At 38.3% G+C, this 27,232-nt stretch overlaps 1 protein-coding gene across 2 annotated transcripts in view; it reads right to left on the reverse strand.

Annotated features, from left to right (window-relative positions):
* grid1a (glutamate receptor, ionotropic, delta 1a) overlaps positions 1 to 27,232 on the reverse strand; it is a 283,228-nt gene that overhangs the window by 28,683 nt on the left and 227,313 nt on the right. For both annotated transcript variants that reach the window (XM_084736150.1, XM_084736151.1), the window contains exons 6-8: positions 15,239 to 15,412; positions 10,075 to 10,236; positions 7,174 to 7,293 (exon numbers count right to left, since the gene is read on the reverse strand). In XM_084736150.1, coding sequence (XP_084592276.1) covers positions 7,174 to 7,293; positions 10,075 to 10,236; positions 15,239 to 15,412 — 456 coding nt within the window. The remainder of the gene's footprint in view (positions 1 to 7,173; positions 7,294 to 10,074; positions 10,237 to 15,238; positions 15,413 to 27,232) is intronic.

Consider the following 27,232-nt stretch of genomic DNA (forward strand, 5'->3'; position numbering starts at 1 on the left):
AATCTGAAATTCACAGGCAATGAGAAGGAAGGGAAACAGACAAAGAGGAAACAAGAAGAACTGAGATGAAGAGTGTTCATTCCTCTATCAAAATGAAATCACTCTGAGAAAATGCAATATGAAAACTGTACCATGGAAATGAAATTGCTCGATGATCATATTTTATCCTGTTTTTCTTCATTCCTGCATTTCATTACTAGACACGTTTCCTATACAGAGCTTTTAAATACAACGTGTTATCTTGGAGAACAGACTCAGATAAGTGCAGTTTACTGCACAGCAGGCAGAGTCAGTCTCTGTCCCCTCAGTTTCACTGTATAGTGCTGTGTTGTTTAAAGGAGCAATATGCAACAGTGGAACAGCGTATGCAGAAATGAGTGCAGCAGTCCAAATATCAAGTTCGAGCCACAGATGATATATTAAATAGGTTGAATTCCTATTCAATATACAACGGTTGAAGCAGCTGTTTCCACCTGCTCCCTCCTCCCCAGATTCGAGGAAGCTCCGGCCGCCTACAGGAACATGCAGACGTGCATAACAAGCACGACACTATAACTGTCAACAAAAGTCCACTGCTCTGAAACATTCGGTATCAAATTTAACTCTTGGATGACAGATCTCGGTCATTTTATGATTTATTTTTGTATTACAGTTTCTAAAAAAGAATGCATGCAAGAGATATATAAACACAAACAAATCTGTAGGGTCACTGCAGGCAGTGTCGGCTTGAAAAAAAGTCTCAAGTAGTATAAAATACATATGACAGTGAGAAGGACGCAAACTCACCAGTTATCATAAAAAAGTGAATTACTGATGCTGCTTTCAACTCATCATATCCACTTATGAACTGAAAATGATTTTTTACCTCACCTCGTGAAGTGAGAGCAACAAAGAGCAGGTCCTGCAGCTGATGTGCATTTCAATGAGCTGGGTGGCTATAAGGTTGGTAACATTTGTTCCATATTGTTTTTATGATGGATTGGAGCACATGAGACTGAATAAATTGGGATGTGGAGAAATATTATCTACTTTTCATCCAATTATTTGAGACTCTCAAGTGGATTCGCTTTCACCAGTGTGGCAGCAGGAACTATAAGTGGGTTCTGCCAGTTTAAAGCTTTACTGTTAATGCAAACTCTTGTGAGAAAAAGGCATTTTCCACATAATTACAGAACATCATACAGTATAACAGTACAACCATTTTGCAGAATTATAACGTGCTGTAAATTACTTATCAAAGGCGAAAACCTGACCAGTCTAATGTGGTTTCTCACACTGCTAAATTGGATATGGTTACTGGAGCTCTGAGTCATTAATCCATTTTATTGATGCTGACTGTTGACTGATGAATTTGAGCATTAACAGGTGTCTGGCACTGCTTACAGTGGTTTGTGGAATAAAATATAAAAACCTAATTATCACTTTACAGATGGCTAATTATCTAATGAAAGCACAGATCCAGCAAATTCTAGCTAACTATTGGAACTGAATCATACAGTAATGATCATATTCAGGGTGCAAAATGAACTATTTTAGCTATTTCATTCCCTGGTCAAATAGATGGTGAATGTTTAAATTTTACCAGCCACTGAATAGATTTTATCAGCATTTGACTGGCAGCTGTTGGTAATTTTGTGCCCTGATAATACTGCTTTCTTGTTGGCTGTTTTGGCTTGTGAAGTACAAACAGTATAACTATTGGTGGCTGTTACTGATAATACTGTTCTTTATCTTCCTGTAGGTGGAAATCCAAGCAGGCAGGGGAGTTTTCAAACCCTATAGGAGCCAAAACATTTCTAAAAAGCTAGAAATCTCAGTGCTTGGCAAATTAATCACTGGATCAACAGCCCTATCAACCCCCTGCAGATCTATTGTTGGCGAGAGAGAAGCACCCTTTAGAGACTATTTAATGTCATTTCTGCTTCATGAGCCAGTGAGGAATAGGGTTGGGTGTTAGGATGAATACATCAGCTGTGAACGACTGCAGTTTGGTTGGTGCAACACTCAGTGGGGCCTCCACTACAATACATCGACTATTACTGACTGAAGGTGATCATGACCAATAATAAAAAAATCTGTCATACAACATCACTGGCTGATTTCAACCAGGTGTCAGCACACCTGGCTTGGTTCAGGGACCACAGGACCAAATGTGAATCAACTGCTAGATTTGGCTAAGCTCTGATTTCAAGTTTCACTACCATTTTACAATCAAACTACCCGTATTAATGATTTATACATGCTTTATAATTAGGTTATTGTTAGGTTGTAAACACTTTAAAAGTCATTAATAATCTGATACAACACATTAGATTAAAATGGCAACAGTGATCTGTTGCTTGCCAAATAGTGAGCCTACATTTATCTGTAGTGTTAAGCCTCAGATCTCCTTGTTTACTGAGCTTACTTTGTCTTTTCTATCAGCAGCATTTATACTTTTCATCTGCATCATATATTTGTTAATAAGTAACTAGAATTTAACAACCATTAGCATGTCTTTATACTCAGAAAGCTTAATTTGGCATCAAATCAACAGATCATCAATGAACTGACCATATCAGTTACTAGATTCATACAATAAGGCTAATAATAACTTTATTTGTATCACCCTTCAAAACCACAATTCCGAAACAAGGACAAATAAAATCAAATCAAATCAAGCCAGAGTATTATCAAAGACAACACTGCCTTCACAAAGAACAAGAAAACCAGCTAAAAATATAAAGTAATGAAAAAAATACACATAAAAGAACAGATAGAATCATTAAAGAAAAGCCAGACAGTAAAAATGATTCTTGAGAAAGAACCGAAAAGAGGGCAGTAAATTTTCTAGATCAAGTTCTGGAGGAAAGCTATTCTAACGGGTCAGAGCCGTCACCACACAAAACCCTGTCACCCTTGGTCTTCAGCCTTGACTATGGAATTATTATTATTATTGTAAAGCGGTAGCAAAGTCTAAACCTGAGGCTGTTTTTTCACTTCCTCTATTTCTTCACTTCCTCTGTTTCCGAGGCTGATGACACATCTCAGGCAGCCATGTCATTATTATTTCCAGCATATGTTAGGATATTTTAAAGTGAGTGAGTGGTACTATATATTATATAACATCATTTCATGAAAAATGTATTTTGATCAATTTTTCAACCAGAAAATTAAATGTGGAGTATTTGGAGGTATCCCTTTTCAAGGCTAGGCACAACATCACGCATACATACAGTATTAGGTAGAAGTGGGTATCACCAGAGGACCCAAGATATAATATTATCATCATACCTAACTCACACTGTGATTTTAAACATTTTGCAATATAATTAGTATTGTAATAACAGCTTGTTATTTATTACCTTTTCAAATGAAAATAATGTTTCCAAAGGAAAACTTTGTCAACATCTGTTTTATCAAATAAAGTCAAGCACACAGAACTGTAATAAAAACCTACCAATCACGCCAACTGTGATCTCTGCTGATTTTAACAGAGAAAAAACTCAGCAGCATTTATTGGTTTGAAAATAATAGATTTCCCTATTCTCCTACCAAAAAGGTTAACCTGTATTTGCAATATTGATAATTTATTAAATAAAAGATACTTGGCATTAGTGCATATCAATACAATATTGCCATACAAGATATTGCAATAGTAAAATATTGTGATACTATGCTGTATCAACTTTTCCCGGCCCCCTATGATTAGGGTAAAAAAAAAAATTCAATAAAATAGTACAGATGTTACCAAAAATGTGATTTTGAGTAATATGATAATGCCAGCACTGTTACTGTGGATAATGACTGCATGATGCATGCAAGATGCTCGGCTGGAGGGAACAATTACATTCAAATGAACTGACTTTTGTCTATGAAGAGCTTGGTGTAAGCTGGAAGTCATTAGCAATATCTTAGAGACAAGCTGACACATCAATAAGAGCAAACTAGGAAGGCAAAACAACAACAACAACAGCATCGATCACTCTGCAGCAGCACTGGATGGTGGAGAAAACTCACAGTAGCCATCCAGGAAATAGTATTTCAGTCTTCATTACAGGTTCTAACCAGAAAGACGCCTCATCTAAGAGCCATCAGGCTGGGGAGAAAATGGACTGAATGCAGATAAACGATGATGGAGAGGGAGGAAACCATGGCTGAGAAATGGGAAGAAAGGGTTAGAGGAAGAGGAAAGTGGAGGGGAGAGGATGGGAGAGGGAAAGATAAAAGAGAGAGGAGAAGAGGACAAAATGAGGACGGCTGTGAGGGGTGGATGTGGGTCATGGGTGGAGCACACGCAATCACTGTTACACTCCAGTCAGAAAAACACACAGCAACATGACAGCAGAAAGCATATAATGGCGCAGCTTTTCCTGATGGCAGACACCAAGAACATGCTGAATGTATATGAACATCCTATTATAGAGAGACAGAGGGGAGAGGTGCATGCGTCTGTGCCTGTTTTCTCGCAGTAAATGGTTCTGCCAAGTAGTGGGCAGACACAAAGATGGACATGCCAGGTAATGAACAAGAGCACTGAATGCATTTGCCATCCTATTATCTGGCCTTGCGGTCCCCTTTTGCCTCTAATGATTTTGAGATACAAGCGCCCACATGTTAGCATATTCCCTGGCCTCCGCTCTGCGTTTGCCTGATTGCATGCTCTTAGTGTCAGAGATCCAGAACAGTGTGTGCAATACATGTTGTGCGTGAATATACTTTGGGGCTCTGCTGTTTCTGTGCATCACGCTGTGTCAAAATGTGTGACTGGCTGGCGGACGTGAAGTGCCTGTTCCTGTGTGTGTGCGTGTGTGTGTGTGTAAACACATGGCGCTGTGTGTAGTGTGTCTCTTTCTAGCTAATGCTAATGGCCACATTATGATGAATTGGCTTCATGATTTCAGTTAGGCTGAGTGGTGATTAAATCTTCATTACCGCTTCTGGTCAGTCCTGCTCTACATAGATTGCCAAGAAACTCAATTCCTCTTCATTCTGCGAGAAGTCCCTGACTGAATCAGGGCATCCACAGCGACAAACAAATTACAGCTAAGAGAAGAGTGCACAAATAACGCTCTCAATCTCTCACTTCAGCCCTGCAACAATCAAAGATCAGACAAGTTTACTAGTTAAGGTTTCATGGTCAGGTTATATCACTCTATGGTACGCATTATGATGCCAGTTAGTATTTTTTTGTTTGGTACCTCACCATTTTAAAATGTATGCCATTTTAAATTAGATTATAAGATTACGGATGTACTCTTTTCTTAAGTTTGTTTGTCTGATTGTTACCCTCAGGCAACAATGTATCACTGTGGAGCAGCCTGTAGGCATGAATGCATTAAGGAGTATGAACATATTTCACATGATATCGAGTCACATTTCAGTGTTTGATCATTTGTGTTGCACTTAAGTGCCTGTTTTCTGTTGCCTGGTCTTTCCTGACTGACACAAAATAGTTATTAATGCATATTCATAATGACACAGTGTTACTTCAAGGCTACATTTGTGTTCAAATTTTGTATCAGTTACTTATCAAATAAAGTACATTAAAGGATTAAAAAATAAACTTTACTCATCTATTAATGTGAATCAATTTTTTTTCCCAATTGGACCATTTTTGTGGAGAGAGATGATGGAGCTGAACCCAAGAGGGGGGATTCAACATGACCTCCACAGAGCCATGTGACTAATTAAAACACCGCTATCATCTTCTATGGGGTCCTGCCTCTTGTTTAAAGTACTGCACCATAATTGAGGCTGTATTGTGCAGTGCGAGTGTAAAGGCCCAAAAATAGTTATGTTACCTAGAGGCAACACCGTACCACAGAGAGATACAGCCTGCTCATTGTAAAATGTCTAACCGCAACACTTGGCCACAGATCAAACATGCTATGACTAAGAGTCAAAGACAAAGTGGAAGTGAAGTGTTTTGTTTGTGAGAACAGATAATAGCACACATTTAATTTATTTTAACTATCAGGTCATGACAACAATCAACCCAGGATAGTTGATGTGGTGAAAATGAAAGATTACAGCAGATTGATGTGGTTAATGCAGGAGCTCCAGTAGGGGGCATCCTCATACCTGACACCTCACTGTCAAATGTTATGCCCTGTGACCGTGGTTCTCGGGGATCACAGTATCAGCTGATTTTCAGTCCTACCAGCAAGTTAATTGTATTCACCTGTCATCCCAGAAAAAGGGAGAAAAAAACAGCAGGGCTTTGGATCCAGAGGATTAACACTGAGAACCAGTGGTCTATGAAAAATAAAGCACATGCAAAAACAATAGACAGTTTGAAGCCTTCCTATGCTGTATTTGTTCCTATTAGGCACTCCAATGGACCCCCAGGATTTTTAGCAGAAAAGGTAATCAATCCTGAACCCTGATCCTGCAGGTCTTTCTACCTTCTTGGTGGTAAATCAGCCACACTTGTACAGTATGCACTGGATAATTAACTATTAGGGAGGAACTAAAACCTGCAGGACACCAGTTCTCAAGGACAGAAATTGAGTGCCTATAGTTAAGATGGTGCAGGGGGGGCTTGAGAAAATGAGAAATAGTTTAATTTCACTCTTATTTCTCACCTCACACAGTAAGTGGTTACACTGAGACAACGTCTAAGACAAGCTATTTTCATCAGTGGCTTCACAGCACCTGCTGTTTCCTCAACACCTACAGGATGGACAGTTATGTAAGTCCGTGCAAAATCACATCTAGTAGCAAAAAAGCTTTTAAAATGAAGTTCTATACAGAAGTGCTAATCGATTGGTCTGTGGTCTATGCGTACAATACATAAGAGGGACCTGGCACAGTTGTGAAATGAGAAAGATGAAGCACTCCGATGCGGCATACATTACACTAACAAATGGCATAGCTACACGGTAATTTCTGACATACTGAAAGGAGAAAAATAGACCCTTAGTACTGAATCTTCAGGCTACTGTAGACTAAGGACATGTGCTGGAATATAATTTATGATTTTGATGTCAACCTACTTGGCACACCATAACATTTTACTTAGAACATCAAGATATGGACACTTAGTAAGTGTCTGATTAGGTGTCAGATATGCAGATCATATACTTATCTATCTATCTATCTATCTATCTATCTATCTATCTATCTATCTATCTATCTATCTATCTATCTATCTATCTATCTGTATATATTTATAAAATATTCTCAACTAACCCGTTTGACATCTTTCCCAAATGTCTCACTGTAGCTGGTTCCAAGAATCTCAAACTGCACGTGGGAATTAGAGCCTTCAGCACGGAAGTCCATCAGTCCAGTCAGGCCACTGATCCGTCCCTATAGCAACAACAAGCAGAAAATAGTTTGTAAGTGAGATGCCACAACACAAGAGAAGTAGTACTAATTGCTCGTGTTTCCTAAGGAAAATGAAAGAACGAAGGGTTGTTACATCACCGTAGCACATTCTATGCTTTGTGCCAGACGTTGGTGAACTTTTTTGTCCAGCTCCACCTTAAAGGTCCAACTACAGACCTTTAAGTGGAATTGGACAAGCAATTTGGCTTTGCAGTAAACACTGCTTGTTGAAGTTCTGTAGGCAAAGTCTGCGAGACAGAGAAACAGAAGAAAAGAAGCAGGAAGGTTTCTGCTACAATATGTTGTGGCTCAAATATTCCAGAAGGAGACGGAGTTTAGGGCTCAGGCAGAATATGACAAACATGAGGCCACTGAAGTTGGGCAAACTCTGCCAAAAAAGCTGAGAAAGTGTGCTCCAGGTCCCATAAAGATAAAGAAAGACCTGCCAACAGTGCACTGGTCTCCTCTGGGTGGCACAGCAGCTCGGTGATTAACACTGTCACCTCACAACATGGAGGTCTTGCGTTTGAATAGCAGCATTTGATTAGTAAATTAGATTTACCTTTAGTCTTTTTTACACTTTTCATAAAAAATATGCAGTAATACCCTGGCTGTATAGTGTGATTTCTGTAGGAAAGTACAATGTACAGGAAATGGCACCACAGTGAACACTCAAGAAAACAGTGAGAGCTGTTTGAGACACAATACAACAGCTGCGTTTGAGCCACAGTTAATTTTATAGGTTTTAAAAATTCTTCTTGTATTTTTGGCGAATTATCATTTTGGTCGTACACTCAAACTGTGTAGGTACCAGACTGTGGTTATCAAACAGAATTTAAATCATTTCAGACAGAAAGCAATTAGCTAAGGTAAAATCAACTTTGATGAAAAATTCTGGTGCATTTTCAAAATAAGTACAAACTATAATAGGAATCAAATCAATTTAAGTTAGTTTACAGTTTTGATGCAACTTGCAGCTCTCTTTATGTTCTCCCTACAGTATTGATAGTTTCTTTATATCGGTTAGTTGGTCAAGTTTGGGATGTTTGTTTTTAAATTTGGTGAAATATTTAATTTGGATTGCCTGATGTTTTTCTGTCTCTACTTTTTCTTCTTTGCACAGCTGGCAGAAGCGCTCCTCTTTGGGGAGCCATGATTTTTTGTATCGGCCCGTCTCGATGGCCAGGCTGTGCTCACTGAGTCTGTGATTTATCAGCGTAGTTCTTTGTTTACAGTCAGTCACTGTGGTCAGATCATCTGCCACACTGTACTGTCTTTTTAGGGTCTCATAGTACTGCATCTTGCTCTGTGCTTTTGTCTCTTTGTTTAAATTGGTGATGTAGTTCTGTTGTGTAATAATTTGGCTGACTCTGAATGATTTGTTCTCAGACTGGTCCTGAGGTAGAACAGGGTTAGAACGTGAACTAAGCATCAGGACCAGCTGGGTGATGGGACTCTTTTCTTCGCACAGCTCTAGGCGTCGCAAGGCTTTGTAGTGATAAGAATGGGGGTCACTGTTTTTGAGATGAAGCCAATATTTGATTGTTCTTTTTGAAGGGTACTGGTCTAATTCAGCTCTGCAGGCGTTTGTTCTTTTCCTGTGAACCTGCAAGGTGCCTTTGCAGAACTCTAAATACATAATTTCTATTGTGTGTTTGTCCAATTGGGCTGAATTCTGGTAAGAAAGACAACCCCACACTTCGCTACCATACAGGAGGACTGGTTCGATGAAATATTCAAATAATTTCAGACAGATTCGAATTGGAATAAATTTGACTTTTTATGCCCAGTGTGCTTTCTCTCTCAGCTCATTTATGCTGGGTTAAAACTTCCATTGGAACTTATTTTTAATCCTAAATATATGTTATCTGTACAGTTATCTAATTTGTGTTTTCACAATGTGAAGCTATGCGTTTCCCTGAGATCTGGATCTTTAAAAGAAAACAAAACATTATTTTAGTCTTTTTCAGGTTTACTGCCAGGACCCAGGTCTGGCAGAGCAGAAATTTGATCTCTGAGTCATGTAGAGTGAGACCAGGTGCTGTTGACTTTTCTAGGATGGTGGCCAATTCATTAATATAGATGTTGAAAAGGGTGGGACTCACTCCATGCTTCTGAGAGAAAAAAATGTCCTTTTGTTGCCAATTTTTTATACTGCACTTATTGTTTGTGTACATGGATTTAAATTTGTCATATTTTATCCCCTACACCAGATTCAATAACTTTGTAAAACAGACCATTGTGCCTTTTTGAAATCTATGACACATGCAAAGATTTTGCTCTTCTTTTGTTTGACATGTTTGTTGATTAAGGTGTGTAGGGTGTAAATATGATAAGTGTGTGGTGTTTTGTACATTTGAATGACACCAACACAACAATATGATGAGAACACATCTTTGTTGCTCTTCATGCCCTACTTGGTCATCTAATGTCACACTTGAGATTAAACCAGTGTGACTCTGCAACAGTGGAAAATTCCATTATCAAATGGATAAAATCAAGCCACTTTCTAGGATATGCGGCCTTATTTCAATAAGAAAACTGAGAGAGTTACACAAGCATAAAGAGATCAAAGCCCAGAAACCACCACAAATCCATCCTGAAGTCAAAGCCTGATATTACATTTAATAAGCAGCTTCCTTGAGAGTATTTCAAAAAGAACTGAAACAGAACCTGCGGGGAGTTTTCAGCTGGCATCATGGTAGGTAAACTGACTTTCATAAGGAATGTTTTGACATTGTCTTTCTTACAAAATTGATATACCTTTTGGATGGTGTCCAGCATAGACCATCCTCCATTCCATGGCTTGGTCGACTTCCTCATGCAGTTAAGGCTGGCCATGCTATGCCACTTCCTGTCCTCCAGTTTCCTATAGAAGGCGTTAGCCAGCATCAAAACACTGTCATACAGGTAGAGGTTGGACACCTGTTGGGCGGAAAAACAAACAATTTTAATAAAAGCATTCCAGGATTTAGGTTTTTTCTTTGTTTATGCTGTGTAGCACATAGCGGAGAACACTGTAAACTCTGGATACAGGAAATAAAATATTATTTTTCAGGGCTCCATGAAATATCACACAGTGCCATTGTAAACCCTTGTGAATGAAGCGGTGACACAAAAAGCACTTGTCTTTCAGTCTGGTGAAACAACATTCTCAGTGGGGAATAAAAGCTTGTCTCCTTGCTTGGAGAGAGAATGGAAAACACGGGGACACTGGCGAGCAGTTCTTTCTTTTGTCTGACAATGTCAATGTGCTGCCATTTGGCGTGGAGACGAAGACCCAGCAGCAACCTTGTTCCGACTCTGACACATGTTTACACTTGAAAGAAACTTTCTGGTGAAGCACTGAGGTTGATTTGCTTAACAATTATGGGACTGCACCACTTGCAATAGGTGAAGTCAAATACAACACTGGCACAAGGTAAAACTGATGACAGAGTACAGTGGAGTGATCTGAACTCAGAGGAGAGAGTGGCAAAACAAAATTAACAATTACTGTCAACACTTCATTTGAAGGGTGTGCATAAGACTTTCATTGCACTGTGATAACCATGTCATGACACCTGGCCTGAACTTGAACGTGTTTATGACTGTTTCTGATGTCTTTGCCATGACAACCTGACATTAACCAAGACACCATAACCTGTCAGTGTCTTTGTCATGACAAGTTGACATTAACAAACTTAAAGACACTGTTTTGCTTTATGTTGTAACACTACATTATAATGCCATATGTGATTGTTTTTGACAATGGCTGTCATAAATATTTTCCTTGACCTCAAGTATAGTGGTACATTTTGGATTTGTTATGAAGATGACACCACATTTCATTAGGCCTACACTGACTAATTCTTTTGTAATGGTGTCATTAATAATTTCCTTGACCTCAACTAAAGTGGGACCATTTGGACTGACATAAAGATGTCATTAAATGTTATAAGGCCAGTTTGATGACAGAGTACAGTACCAAAGTAATTTTACTTACAGAGCTGCCTGATGGACAGATAAACAGTTAGCTAGTTTACTTGTTGATAAGGAGGCCCAACAGTTGTTTGCTGTTATCTCTACCTGAAATTAGCTAGTTAGCATGGTTAGCTGTGGAGCTAGCTGGCTAACTAGCTGACTCAGCCCCAGGGTGCCAGGAGCCAAAGTCAGCAAGAAAACCACCCTAGTTCTGTACTCCCTGTCATCAAACTGGCTACCGTTGTCTTGACAAAGGCATTATTCACTTAATGAATGTAAAATTAACTTACAAAGACAAATAATGACAACTTTAGATTGAAAAATGACATGATTGACTCAGCTACAGTTAATGAAAACAGTTATAAACATTTGTTAAGACTTCTTCACATTCATGACATGGTTATGACAGTGTAACGAAAGACTTAAGAACACCCCTTCAAATAAAGTGTTACCTCATTATTTTTGGTTCAATCGTTTTATTTCTGAGGTGCTGTCAGTCCAGCTGTCTCCCTCCTTCTGCAGTGCACTCCGTCAGGAATCATGTGCACTGCCTCTTGTCTTAGTATGACAGCGGATTTGATTTGGTCCTCTGGGTCAAGTCGAGTCAAGTCAAGTCAAGTTAAATCCTCCCACAGCAGAAGATCCATGGGAGCAATACTGGCTGCTGCCACTCGAGGCATTCAACTCACGACACCTTTAGACTTCACTCCAAGCCTCTCTGCGGTAAGACATCATATAAGTGAAGTTCACTCGCCTCAAGGTCGCTCGGTCAGAATCCGGGCAGCTCCGGTTATCTGAGGTTACACCGCAGCTGACGGGTCATGAAAGGGAAAGCACTGCTGATCTCCCTCAGTGTTGAACTATTCTGATGAATGCTTAAACTGCCATTACCCGATATTTAACCCTCTTTCATGTGAATTATTGAGAACTGTGGGTGCACACACCACATGGTTTTGCCATCTGTCCGGAGTATGGATGAAAAGGAAAATGAACATTTCAATAGAGCCACAGGGAACACAGCCATTGCACTCCAGATGGATTAAGCAAAAGAAAAGTCTAAGAGGTGTAGGAGGCCTCTTAACACACTATAGAAATGGCCTGGACATTTTATGACAGGAACCCCCATAAACTGCAACAGAAACTCTTTCAACTGTTCTCATACAAATATGTCATAATATATTAAAAGTCTGTAGGAATCCCAGCGGGAGAAAGCATTAAAAAAATATGGAAATAGGAAATGACACAATTTTCCATTGCTGCCCATGTTAAAAAATAACTTGTACATGTCTGCTTGCCTGATGTCCACACAGAGGGTTTAGTTCTGTCCATAACCAACTACAAACTGTTTCATGTGACACATGGCGTTGGATGCAGTACAGTGAATTGCGCAAAAAGGAAATTCTTAGCTCTCAGATACATAAGTGGGTCAAAGTTGCCTAGCTGGTTTGGTTCCTTGCAAAATGTTTGTAATGAAAAATGTTTAAGTTGATTATTATTTTATGTTGAATGAGTGTCAATTTGGCAGTCACACATGTTTTGAAAGAAATATACAATTACTATTTTAAATAATATTTAAATAATTTTGTCAGTGCCAACATTTATATGGTGTATTGCCAATTTATTTATTTCATAGCAATGTTAATTTAAACTGTTATTCTAAGAAGCAAAAAAGTGGTACCAACAGACATTTGTCAGATTTTCTGTTTTTTGTATAATATGTGCAAGGTTCACTCCTTTTTACTGAACTGGTTAGGTTTTGGTATTAAAATATCAAGACCAGTGTAACATATTTTTGTCCATAACTCAAGAATTAATCGACTAATTTTGACAATATTTCACACAACTATGTCTAAAAAGGTATAGCGATAATGTGATGTCATTTTATATCCAAAAGCTCAACTTCACTGTGACATCACTGTCCTCTGTACTCTGTAAAAAGTAGTCTCTAATCTAGTCTCTAAAAAATACATTTAATAGCTTCTATTATATTCCTTCAAAGTCATCACTATGTAAATGATTTTGAACAAACGTGGAGGCGTACGACCATGAGGCAGAAATTCTATTTTTTCTGGCATACAGAACACATTGAGGACACAAAAGCCATTGACTTTGTTTATGTTACAATTTGTGTGAGGTTTACCCACACTTCTGATTGAACTCCTGGACTAAAAGTATGACATAGTAGGATGAGCAAGGTTACCACGGAAACCCAGAAAAGAACATGTCATTGTGTTACGAAGATAATAAGGCTGCGGAGATGCTGAAGGACATATCCTCCTTTATTGACTCTCATTATCATACTGAATTTACCTATGGTTGGGTTCCTGGTTGACAAATCCTTAATACAAATCATTGATAACATAATCTGGTCTGGAGTATAATATGTTTTCTCCGATGGAGGCCTTTGTTATGCTTGTGATATAGTTTATAAACAAATAATATGCAGTTTTAAGCTCACTACAGGTTGAATGTATTCACAGTTTTATCTAATTTTGCACATTAATGAAAAACATATATTCTGGTCTGTTCTGCCAGTTATTCCCAAGTCACATTTAGCTCAATTCATTTATATTCATAGGCATTCATGTCCCTCATAATTACCTTATCTAGGGAGTTTAATCTATATTCAGTTGCATACATAATCAGTTAATATTTGTCTTCATGTGGCACTTGGCAGATGCTTATCTATACTGTCCTCCACCATGGCTGCGCTCATATGCTCAACAGTCACTACTTAAACTGAAAAATATGTGATCAAGCAAGAATCATGCTCATAACCCCTAACAGCACATGTGCTGCTCTCAGAATGCAAAGAGATCACACCACACTTGTTGTATATTTCTGTTACTCTGACTGATAACAAGTGACCCTCCTGTTGGCTGCTGGAGAATTTGGATGAAACATGCTGATCTTTTCCTAAAGCACAAAGTTGCTTTCCTGTAAATACTTGAGGCAAAACAGAGAGCGAAAGAAAGAAAAAAAAAAAAAAAAAACACAACCTTGCCACTAGTCAAATACTCAGTATTTTCTTATCCATCATACTGTTTCCATGTTGTGCGTTCACCATCCTCAAAGCTCAGATTCTCCGCTGAAAGCAGCGTGCGTTGGTGAAGATGTGACCGTTTGGAACATTCTGAACATCTGCATGGTCAGGAGAGGATTTAGACTGATTTGAGAATTGTCTTTGTATGTTTTGATACCTTTTTTCAGATTCTGAAAATGTTACTATTGAAATCCATTGTGACCAACTGAATTCAAACAGCCAGTTTTTTTTCCCCTTTGAATGAGGAAGTTGAATGAGACTTTTTACAGCCACCTTTCAGGTTTACAGAGAGTCAGCATTTGTAGCTCAAAAGCTGAAATTTTAAGTCAAATCCATCATAGGTGAAAATTATGCAAATGTTTTTTCTTGTGTCCGTATTCAGAGCATGTTGGATTATGTCAAAATAAAAAAATATTTAAGCCTGACTAATACATCTTTTATGTTGTATTGCCTAGTACATGATTTAAGAGCTACATTGTTTAGTAAAACTGTTCTTTATTTGGACTGAGTGTAAAAAAAAAAGTTGTGTTTTGTGAAGGGAGCCTTTTTTAGGGCAGATTTTATTTGTAAAGCCTGGGATGAAAGACAAAATTCTTTGTTTGAAATGTGATGTGAAATATGAAAGAATTTATGTTCCTATCTGAGAAATAATTCACCACTTTGAATTTGTTTTTGGTGTCAAACCAGATGATTTTGAGGATTGTGAGAAACATTTCAGCGGTTTGTTTTTTCTTCATAAATTATTGCAGTTACTCGGATGAAAAATATCTGGCTGTATGTATTCACTGATTGCCTATCACCATAAATATTTCGATCTAAAAACAATTCTTCAAAATTAATAGGATTGTGCAGCCCTGGCGGGCCCATCTAAGACCAATATTTCGGGAGCTTCAACAGGAAATCTTTAATCGGTTCTTTTACCTCCAGGGACTGTAGATAGCCTTCCTGCGGGTCACAGAGCAGGGAGGAGATGCGATGATTGTTTCTCATACAGCGAACGTTGGTGTCTCTCCACAAGGGGAAGATCTGACGAATGATGGTCATTCGGCCGAGAGAGCTGTGAACCAGTTCCATGATGTCTGCATCACTCACCTCCTGAAGATGAACACAACAGGAGAAGTTTAGTTTATCAAGTCTTTCTTTTTATTCTAATTGTAAAGTATACTGTAGTAAAACGTTCCCTTTTTTTTCACTTACTGGGATTTTTGCACCATGAATTTGCCGGTTTCTGAGTGGAAATTTGGATAAGAAGCAAAACCTCAGAGGGGGTTGCATTGGCTGTGCCCACTTCTTAAGCAATTAAAATATCAGATGACACATTGGGAGGGTACAGAGCAATTAGATATGAAGCAAAGTGAAGTGAGGAGAGTTCCAACAAGTAAAACAGGGACAACTAAAATATCTACTTGTGTGCTCCATTTGATTTAGAGAACTTTGGGCAACACTGTCTGTGAAGACCACATCTATAATGCCTTGCAGAGGCATTCGTAGTGTATTACAAATGCATTCATGTTTTATGACTACACTCAGAAACACAGACAAAGCTTTCTGATGCACTATAACAACAGTCATAAAACATTATAGATGTCACTTATAAGTTCAAGTGTCTTAAAGATGCTCTTTGATAAACTAGAGGCTTATAATACATTATGACTGCTGATACACACCTCAATAGTCACCTGTTGTAAAGACTCATAGTATGCTATAATATTCTATGAGGTTTCATAAGTAATAATTGCACCCATTCCAACTACACACACACACACACACACACACACACACACACACACACACACACACACACACACACACACACACACACAAACAAAGAGAGAAAAGACTGAACTTTTTCCGTTGCCGTTTGCTTAAGCAATTATTAGTTCTTATCCATCAAATTTGAAGATCTATCACCAAGGAAACCAGCCTAATTTTGTTATACACATTAGATCAACAAATCAATGGACATTTGAAGTACATCCTTCAAAATAATAGCGCAGGTGACCCTTGGCCCTCCTCTGTGGGGGACACTTGTGTGGAGGGTTGGATCAATATTCATGAGACATTGAGCTGCCTGCTGCTGGTCTCCAGAGCCGGACAGTGGTCAATGCTGAGGCAGACGGCGGCTCTCTTGGGAAATGTAGGGTTCATATACTATCTGACAATAAAACTGTGAGGTTACTGTTGGGGTAAGAACTTATGCAGCTCGGCACTGATATGACTCCGCTACACATGCCTGAATCAGTGCTCCCGATCTGTTTTTCCTAATCAGACACTTTGATCTCTCCCTTATGTATCGACCTCTCTGTTGTTTCTGCTGGTCCCTGTTCTCTCTCATTGTTATTTTCTCCTGGCTTCTGTCTTTGTGTAACAAAGTCAATTATATGGCAGTAACAGAGTCAAATATATATTTGTATGCAGATCTATAATTTAGGGCTAAACAATTTTGAACAAAAATAATGAGATATTAGAGAGAATGATAATTTTTACATCATTATTATCATTTATTTGAAAAATATAGTAAAATGTTTTTTTTGCAAATGTCCATAGAATATGATGTATAGACCAGGACATCTCTGCAGTACTTCAATATCTAATTTATTAATTTAAAACATCACACATCCACATGAAAAGTGCCAAATTTTCCCTTTAACGTGCTGTATTAAATGCAACATAATGCCCTTTTGTGCTGTACTCAGTGGGAGAGGGGCTCAAATTAAATGATCATAATCGACCAAACGATTTTGTTTTTTTTTATCTCTTTCTGTCAGAATAAACAGAGATCACCATCACAGATATCCTGGTCTGGACCTCTTCATCAAAACCCAACACACACAAAGCTAGACACCATCAGTGACATCTGTATCGTCCTTTTCTGCTTTACTCTACTACTTAGTTTACAGTCAAACAGGGTTTAACTTCCCTTTAAATTCCCCTTTCCTTTTCTGGCTTCTTCTCATATCTCATGTCATATTGATATTTTATTGTCAATGTAAAACCATGATACCGAAATTGAACTGATAATATGGATTCTATCTTCCAGAGCAAGAATTCCCTGATGTTTTATCTGTGTACAGCAGGAGTAAAGCAGTCCTCAGGTAATTCTACATCAACTAGTTTTATCCTATGACTCTTTTTCTGACTCCTCACGGTCACTCAGGTGGAACATATGAATATTCATGCGTTGCCATGACACATTAATCAGATGAATTATGCCGCATGGTTCACAGAGCCGTACCCTCACGTCCAAGCTAATAACTTCCAGTGCCACACGGTCCAAGTGTTCTGTCACCATCGCTGGTGACATTTGTGTCATAATGTGGCCCGGCGACGGCACTGACCAATGGGACATGGCTGACGAAATGCATGACCTTTAACCTCTGTTTGAGGAGAAAGTACAGACCATTAAGCCACAATTTGGACGCCACTGTGATATATTTCACTACAATATGCAGGCAAAAATTACCCATTAATACATCAAGAATACAAATGACTAGTTAGTACATCAAGGCCTCTGACTACAATGGTCATCACATGGACTTACGGAGCAGTAAACGGACACAAGCATATAACATCACAAATAATTATCACACGATCAGTTCAGGTGTGAAGCTCCTTGGAGGTAACCCTCTCAAATTTCTGAAAAAGTGAATACAGCACAGCCATGTTTCAATGACAGCCGACGACCAAAATACATTAATCAAATCAAGTTCAGGCAGATAGGCTAAATTATCCTCTTTGTGCCGCTCAGTCAATGTTATTAATCTTTCACTAGAAATAAATAAAAAAATTACCGGAAATCATGACAGCGATTTAATTAGAAGTTAAGGTGTTTTTTTGAAGCTGCAGGCAACTAAATTGAGAAGCACTCTAATGGGAGTCAGACAGCAAGAACAAAGCGCAGTGGAAATGACATTAATTTGAGCTATAAAACACATACATGTCTTTTACGTGCTTTCAGCTGCGAAAAGGGTATTAATTAAGCAGAAAATAACATCAAAATTATTTTATTAGTCTGTTATCTGGTAACAGAACTGGATAATTCATGGCCCAATGTCCTTTTGCAATGGAAAAAAAAACTAATTTAAACATAACAAATGCACAAGACACAAGCCTCTGACCTGTATGAGCTGAGTTATAATTTTCAGTATATCAGCACTTAAATTAAACTGCTTTCTTCTTACACATCAAATATCAGAAATGATAACTGTCTGTTAATTATGCAATTAAAATCAGTGTCGTTCTGTTCAGGCAGTTGTTGTTGTTGTTGTTGTCGTGTTGAGAATTGATCATTAAGTACTGTGAACACACTGCATATGAAAAAGAAAGCACAGATATGATATTTACTTGTTTTTCTCAGAGTGAGGATGAATACAACAATTACACCAGTCTGGCCAAACTGGGACTGAACACAGCCTCTGAGACGGACAGGGGCCAGTTTGATGACAAGGGACACCATGACGAGGTAATTTACAGCAGCTCAAAGCAAAGAGGACCGCAGGCGGGGGGGGGGGGGGGGGGGGAAGGAAAGGCAAAAAAAAAAAGCAGAGAGGAGTGAGAGTGAGGTTAGGCGTCAGGGAGACACGGGAAGCCAGATTATTTTCACATCTAATAATGTAATAATAATAGTATTAATGATTTATTTTCAACCAAACCAGAGTGATTGTTGAACAGCAGAAAGACAAACCAAGTAGTTCTGTTTCAAGCCCATCGTAGATCGACTTCAGAAGGTGTACAGTTTATTACAGACAACAGGTGCAGAATATTTCTTTTCTTGACATTCGGTGAGTTTTATTTTGTGTATTTATTAGACTATAAAAGCTAAGAGAGCTTGTGAAAGGAGCAACTTTGCTGCTCACATACATCTCCTAGATGAAACCATGAGATGAATGGACAATCACCTCTTTAAAAACAAAGTGATTCTACTAGACAGGATGGGCTGTCTGCCAAATTCAGTAGATATCTCTGTTGCACAATGCATGGACGTCTGTGGCATAATGTCTTAACTGTTACTTCTTCACATTCTGCTGATGATGTCACTTCATTTTTGGAACATTTTAGATTTTAATTCTGCTCATATCCACATGCTGCTCCTTTAATAGCATTATGAAATACAATTGGATATCCTTTTTTTCTTGCATTAAAATGTACACACTAACAACTACAGTAGTAAAATAATACCATGCAAGTATTAAATTACAGATTACATATTAAAATATAAAAATGTCCATATACAGTGGGGGGAAAATAACATGGATAACAGGCCTCTTTGTGCTTCAGGTTACTGGGCAATCTCTGCAGTAGCAGTGGCTCCTCACGTTTTTGATGATCGTTTAATCCTCAAATTGGCATGTTACGCTAATGATGATTAAGCTAGGGTTTTATTGGGCTTTATTAATAAAGCTCTCAAGCACTGCCAGTAAAAACTGATTAGTAAAGTAAACTCACTACAGATGATTTTGTGGCACTCTATCAGTTCCCCAGGAGATAAACATGGTTCTTCCTTATTAAATATCTAATGGTGGGCGCATCACTGGCAGCCATGGCACTCCGTAAGTCTATGGTCATTATAATGTACGTTTTATTTGCCACATCACTTTTGCAGTTCTGGAGGTAAAAGAGGCTGGATAGGAATGAACACATTTCAATTAGTGGGAGGACCGAATTATTAGCAGATGGAGTTGATGTCTGTTTACAATGATGAGGTTATTTTGTGAAAACTGGCAACAACAGCGTGTAGTATGATGAAATGTGTTTCGGTCATTACTGCCAGTTTCCTATAATTTACAAATTAATTAAAGTTGCATTCAGTTAATCATATTCACGTATATTTTCATGTGATAACTCCACTACTTAAAATAGAAAAAGGAAAAGCAATTGTCTGGCAGCTCACAGTTCATGATTGCCTCAAAGGGAAGGCCCTTAAATGAAACTGAAACAAAGGAAGGACCATTTGCAATAACATGTGCTCCGAGCGGGCGGATATACAACGTAATTTCATGCCAGATTGCCCTGCACCATCTGATCTGAGTCAACACAACCTCAGCTCCGTCACTCCAGCCACCTCTGTGCAAGTCGCTTTGTTTTGACGCACACATTCACAATCACGCCCACACCAATATGACAAGATTAGCTTGATTAAGATACTGCTTAATTGGATCAGGATATCTGTAAATAATAATTAGTTTTCTCATTTTTACAGTACAGTGTAACTCACTTCATTGCCCAGCTAACTGCTGTATAAGTCGGTGTTGACTTCATTGCAACTCAACTTACATTTCAGCCTGGAGGTGCGGTGGTTCTTATTTAATGAAACATGCTGTATGTAATCTGAATAGCCCACCTAAATAAGCTCGATGATATAAAATGACTGTTGGAGCATTTAGATAAGGCGATGGGATGATGGGAGTTCTTTAGATTTTTAATGCTGGATGTCTCCTGCCGTCACTGTTTGTGGGTAAGTACATCATTTTTTGGCATTTGATTTGGGTTTCTGCAGGCGTGCTCGCCGTGGTTAATGGTACAAAGGATCATATCGGCAGAGTGTGTGTTTTGATAAATGTATTCTTACAGGGTGATCTGAATAAGCAATAAGCTAATTGAAAAATGTAATATTTCTTTATCTCGTAAGTGGCCTCTTCAGTAATGCACCTTTCAGTCCCACAGTCAGACGTGGCTGAGATTGCATCAGGGTTTCCATCTCAGTTACTTGATGGGCAGTTACCCAAGACATCAGTCATATCATGACTGTCCTCCTCGACTCTGTCTGTCACACCAGGCACAGCCACCTAATCCATCAAACATTCTGGAGGTGTCACCGTCCCGCCTTTGAAGGGAAAAAAAACAACAACAAATCCTCCCAGAATGTGCAATCCATCTGAGTCCACCAGACAGTGTCAGACGCAGACAACCTTCTGTGTGCGAGCAGCTGCAGCGCCGTGGTTTAGTGGGTGGTTTAGGGAGACGCACGCCTGCCTGTCATCCCCGTGCCCTCCTGCTCACATCAAGTCGTGCCGCTCTTCTTACACTTCAATTTCAAAGCTTTTTTCTTTTTTCTTTTTTTTTTTTCCTCCTAAAGATAATGTTGGTCATTTGTGCGTTGGATAAATTTCATACCCTGAGGCCTCGTGAACTGTGTGCCACTCAAATCCACTCCCTCGGTTTTAAAATGCATCAGCGTCAGGCTCAAACCAAGAATGTTTGCAACTGAAGAAAAGTTTGTTGAGAGGAAAGTTCCTTGTTTTACACTCAAGAAAGGGCCAATCCACTGATTTTATAGATGCATGTTTTGTAATGTTTTCTGTGGCTATGAGAAAAAAACGCTACGGCTTTAATTGCGGGAAGAGATTGTGGTTTTGAGGTTTAACACATATTAGGTACTTAAAGTCAGGATGTCTCAATCTCTCCTACATCATTTGTGACCATTGTTTTTTTTAATCTGTCTATTGTTAGCGTAGACACAGGACTTTTATTTTGGCAAATCACGACCAATAGATGCAGCAATGCCTCTAGTAAAGTACACTGTGGAGTATATAACATTAAAGCAATGGCTGCTATCTGACATAAAATGGAAAGAAGAAGCACAGTTGATAACCATGGAGGAGTCAGAAGGGAAAATGAGAAGGAGGTCTCATATTAGGACTTTTTTTTTCTGAAAAACCAAGTAAGAAGTGAATGTTGATGGAAGTTAATGAGCTACTACGTCATATGTTTTAGGTTTACTTTTAGTTATGTTATTTGTTTGTTAACTAATCTTAAGGTAATGTTTTAATTGATTATGACCAAAATGTGTTATTACTAAAAATATATGCAATTAGTTTAGATGTACATGATTTCTAAAAATCATTCCAAAACACTTTATGTCAGTGATGTTTTGAAGAGATCCTGCCAAAACACATGAGCTATTCAAATCCAGGGGTTTATAAATTCATTGAAAAGAGTTAATTAATCATTGATGTGAGAACAGGTCCCACTTACACATTTAAAGAGATTCCTTCCCCAAACAACAGACACAAAAGAGGATGGACGAGTACATCATGCCTATGTTAGTGCTGACTCAGCAGTAATAACATTAAATGAGAAAAGCTGACCTACAGGAGAGAAAATATTTGGAAGTAGGGCTCTGCTGCTCTTTTGTGATTATTTTGACAGATAGTGCAACTGCAATATAATTCATAATTAATGTGACAACACAATTTTTATTTTCAAAGAAAAATCTGTTCAGCAAATCATGATATGATACTTGTTAGGGTCTGTAACAATCAAACATTGTTTACTTCTAAATAACAAGATTTCTAGGTCAAATCAACTCTGCAACTTCAATACTTCATTATAATACCGTTTTATCACACATTGTCTTTAGCAAAAATCGAACCTGATTTCAGTGCCGCACTTGACCATACTGCAATGTCAATAATATTTTGATTTATTGTGCAGGTCAGTTTGAAAGCAACACTGCATTATATTCCATTGCATTTTGAATCGTCACCTGTGAGTTTTTCCTTTATATAAAGACATTTCTGATTCAGAAAATGCACAAACCAGTGCATAGAAATTCACTAAAATGCAGGAAATTAAGTGTTGAGGTGTGTCTCCAGCAATGCTGAGATGAAACCACCTACTTTAGGCAAGTATGAAATTAAGTTGCGTGATTGACAGCCTTTAACCTATTATTGTGTGCTTGAATTTTCAAGTTACTGAGTGTAATATTGTCACTTAATAATGTAATGCAAAATGAAGAGACTTAACTGTACATAGCATCTATTTTATTCTCCTTGTTTATTTATAAGTCCTTTACGCCTCATTGTTTCTTGACTTGCGATCATACTCACTCATCATCATTTTCCTCCTTCATCCATCTCACTCTGTGCTCTTATCGCATTTCTAGCTTGACAGCTACATTCATCGTGCCACATGTTGCCGCCGGTGGCAGATTAGCATAACCGCTTGTCATGAGACTTGAATGAAATGCGAGGCCTCGCTTTGCCTGCGTGGGGTGTAAAGGCTGGCAGGAGCCTGGGGACGTGATGCGGTGGCCAGGCGACAGTAAGCCTCAAGATCACCTGGTTAAAATGAATGTCACAACTCAGTCATGACCAGGCAGCTGAATAGGAGCAATCGTCCGCAGGGACTGTCGATGCATACTGGAAGAGGTAACATGGAAAGCTGTTATCTCCCTGCAGGATTCTGTGATACAGTCAGGCTGCATCTGGACAGGATAACAGGATTTCCAAGAGTGAAGGAAACAGTATCTAGTATATTATATCTGTGTTTGTAGCACAGGATTCACCAGCAGCTGCTGCAAAAGGAGAGTGATTCATAGTTGTTGCAGTGTGTAAAAAAATAACACATACAACACAATAGAACCATAGGAGAGAATCGTACTCTGATAATCACTAGGTCTGTCTGTCCTCTCACGTGTCTGAATAAATTAAAAACCTTGTGCACAATCTTTGTGCCTTCAGCCATTTTAGGAGATCCTTAGAAATCAAATCACTGGCTAATGGAAACAAATTAGCTTTGTACCTTCCTTTATACCTCCTGCCCCCTCCTGAGATAAGCAGAAATTGTAGGTAAATCATTTGCAGTTAGATTTATGCTCGTATTCAATTCACATGGCGTGTCTTGTTGATAAACATATATGAATTGAAAAGGCTATAACAGAAAAAGAGGATTTAAGTGAAAGGCCGACTCAGAGCTCAGAGTATTCGTGCTATTTCTTCTGTACATGAGAGAAGCTCTGAAGGCCACTGGACATTGTGAGAAAAATGGGTCATGAGTAGTAATTGAATTATCTTTCTTTTTAACATGTCTGTCTTATTTCTCATTTCAAGGTGATGGTCAGTTTCATGGGTAGCGTATCTTGGATGATGTAATGAAAGGCAGGGTAAGTGAGATGGCAGAAGAACGGGATATATTAAAGATGTAGAAAAAGAAAAACAAACGGAGATAAACTGAAAAATTGTTTCCTTTTAACCGTCTTTAGAAAGGAAGGAGAGGAAAATGAAAATTGCATATTGAGGAAGAAAGAGAGACAGAAAAAGACCGTGAGATATCTACATTTATTTCGGCCTTTGTTGAATGCTGTGTTCTGATTGGTCAATTACAACATTCTAAGGTCTGTTATTTCATTTTAGCTGACAGTTGCTATGAAGAACAGACCGTTGCTATGGACGTATTTCTGATCACTGGAGGAGCAATAAAATCATTTTCAATTCAACAAAATCATGTTTATCAATCAATATTTTGTGCCAACGTATTGATTTATTTTGTGAAGTAACCATAGAGTAAAACAAGTGTCAGTATCCTGCATCATCCCGTAATGACCTGCTCACTGTACATTATGCCTTACATAACAGTTCACATATACAACAGGGTATATTCTTCCCCTTTAAATTGGTACCAGGGAGCGATAACTCTACAGTAAGCCACATCACATCAACCATTAAGGGAGTGCCACAGAAATTAACATGCCATTAGTTCATACTTTCCCAGAGTCTGATGCAATTAAAGCTAATGTCTTAGTGGAGGTCTGTGGTAATTGACTAAAAGCCATGCATGAGTTTGTGTGTGAATACAGCTTTCACAGAATTACAGACCCGATCTCATCATCCTGTTTGAGACTAAGAAAGCTGCTTTGGACTCATATAAACAAAAAAAAAACAAAAAAAAAGGACTTAAGCTGCCAGAAACAGGAAAAGTTTCAAAGAACTCAAGGTCTCATTAGCTGTTATAAATCAATACCTCAGTTATGTGTCTGCTGAAACGCACAGTGAGAATGATTTAAAGCACAGAAGGTAGTTATTTTATAAAAGCTCATTAAAATCTAAAATGAAGTAATTTAGGCTACCAGATAACAGAGGATTTTCACCACATTGAGCCTCATTAACTTTTGTAAATCAATATTCAGGCCACTGAAATACACCGTGAATTTGTAACTAAAGCATAAAAGAAAACTATTTTGTACTTTTTGGTGTATTCTGTGGCCAACGTGCACCAGCTTCTGTATCAATTTTTAAATTTAAGACAGTGGTTCTCCATTTAAAGTTGCAAGCCAATCAGAATAATCAGGTGGGTGGTTGCAACCCCCCATCTATCCGAGGCTGTTCAGGTATTACAGTATAATACACAGGAAGACCATTGCTTTTACTCCTACACCCCATTTACACCTGGTATTAAAATGTGATCTGTATGTAGATAAGTTATTTAGATAAGGAAAAACACATGTTTATGCAAAGGGTAACTGCTTTGTGACAGGAGTGTGACATCTGCCTGACCACATCTGGAAGTAGTCTGGCTTGTGCAATGTTCACATGCAATGCATTCAACAGTCTGGATAACATATCTGGATACAGATCCCATTTTAATTACCAGGTGTAAATGGGGTCTCACACTCAATAAAATCTATTCTTAGGCAAATTATACCACTGGTACAAGTGATGTAATCCAAAAACCATTCCATAGTCTAAAATATTCATTTCTAATCATCTTTGCTGGATTAATTAGTTTAAGTTAGCTATTTTATGTTACAAAATGCAAATGTTCCTTTTGGTTAGTGTTTTTGTTGTTTGTTGTGTTTGTTCTTTGTTCTTTTTCTTCTTTTGATGATGTTCTTTTTTCTGTTCTTTTCTTTTATTCTAATATTCATTTTCAGAACAATAAAGAAATTAAACTGAGCTCTTCTAACTTGAAGTCTTTTGACTTGAAATGATGAGTTGACAAAATGTACTGTACAGAGTCTGTTTAACTCATTTAATTACATTTCTTATTTCTAAATACCTAAATTTCAGTATATTAACAGACTTCCCAGCATACATTGTTGAGGGTCAAAACTCTCCTGGGACTTTTCTTTTTTAGTTTGAAGGAAACATACAATGAATATGATGATTTTAATTGATCGTTCCTTAGTGTATTTAAACAGTTTTTGATTGAAATGAATGTCTTAAGCTTGCTGAACATGTTTTCTCAAGTACATCTGAATTAATAAAGTTAATTTGACTAGGAAACTTTTGTTTTGAATGAATGAATCATTGCAAAATTACCTCAAACTCTAAAGGCAGTCAGGACGGTGTTGTGGTTTTTGTTGGTATTTGTCATTTTCGTACTGGTTTTGGCAGTTTGCCACAATATATTAGCCTACTTTGTTTTACTCTCCACAACTATCTGGTGAACCCCAGATTATCTTGCGACCCCTTTGGGGGTCCCAACCCCCTGGTTTAGAACCACTGTTCTAAGACTTAATTCGTGACACAGTGGTGAATTCTGAACTCCAGTGAGTGGACACTTCTATGAATGTTGGTTATGTTGTTAACATGGCTGTCTGGTGCACATACTTGCATTAATCATCCTCTATGGATTATGGATCAATGATTGTCATGTTTTAGATGTTGAGCACAGGTCCAGATGAAGTGAGCAGGAGACATCTCAATAAAACGCATTAATTATACAGACAGTGATGCACATGTGCGTGTTAGTCAGAGAGCTTCCATTAGCCACAGCAATGCTAATATTCAAGGTAAATTAACTGGGAACAACCTTTTATCTTACGTCTTTCATCCGCTGCTTTTAGTATTGAGCCAATCCTACATCTCCACCCCTTATCTCCAAACCACTTTGAATCAATGGAAATGCAGTGCCGAGGCACTAAAGCTAAAGACTGGACCCACTATTCTGTATTCACAAAGTGCACCTGAATTTTGTGCTGTTACAGCCACTTTAGAAGACCATTTAGGTCAATGTCAGACACACACACACACGCTGGTACAGAGAAGGAAAAGACACACTAACATCAATAGTTAAAGGGAGGGCAATTATGTACAATATCAAATAAAGACCCGGTCCCTCGGCCAGCCGGGATATAATAAAAACAAATGATGTGCTGCTAATGTAAGTGAACGTGAAATGGTACAGTGTGACAGT

This window comes from Lutjanus erythropterus, chromosome 14, assembly GCF_056507025.1.
Source record: "Lutjanus erythropterus isolate fLutEry1 chromosome 14, fLutEry1.hap2, whole genome shotgun sequence".
NCBI lineage: Eukaryota > Metazoa > Chordata > Actinopteri > Lutjaniformes > Lutjanidae > Lutjanus > Lutjanus erythropterus.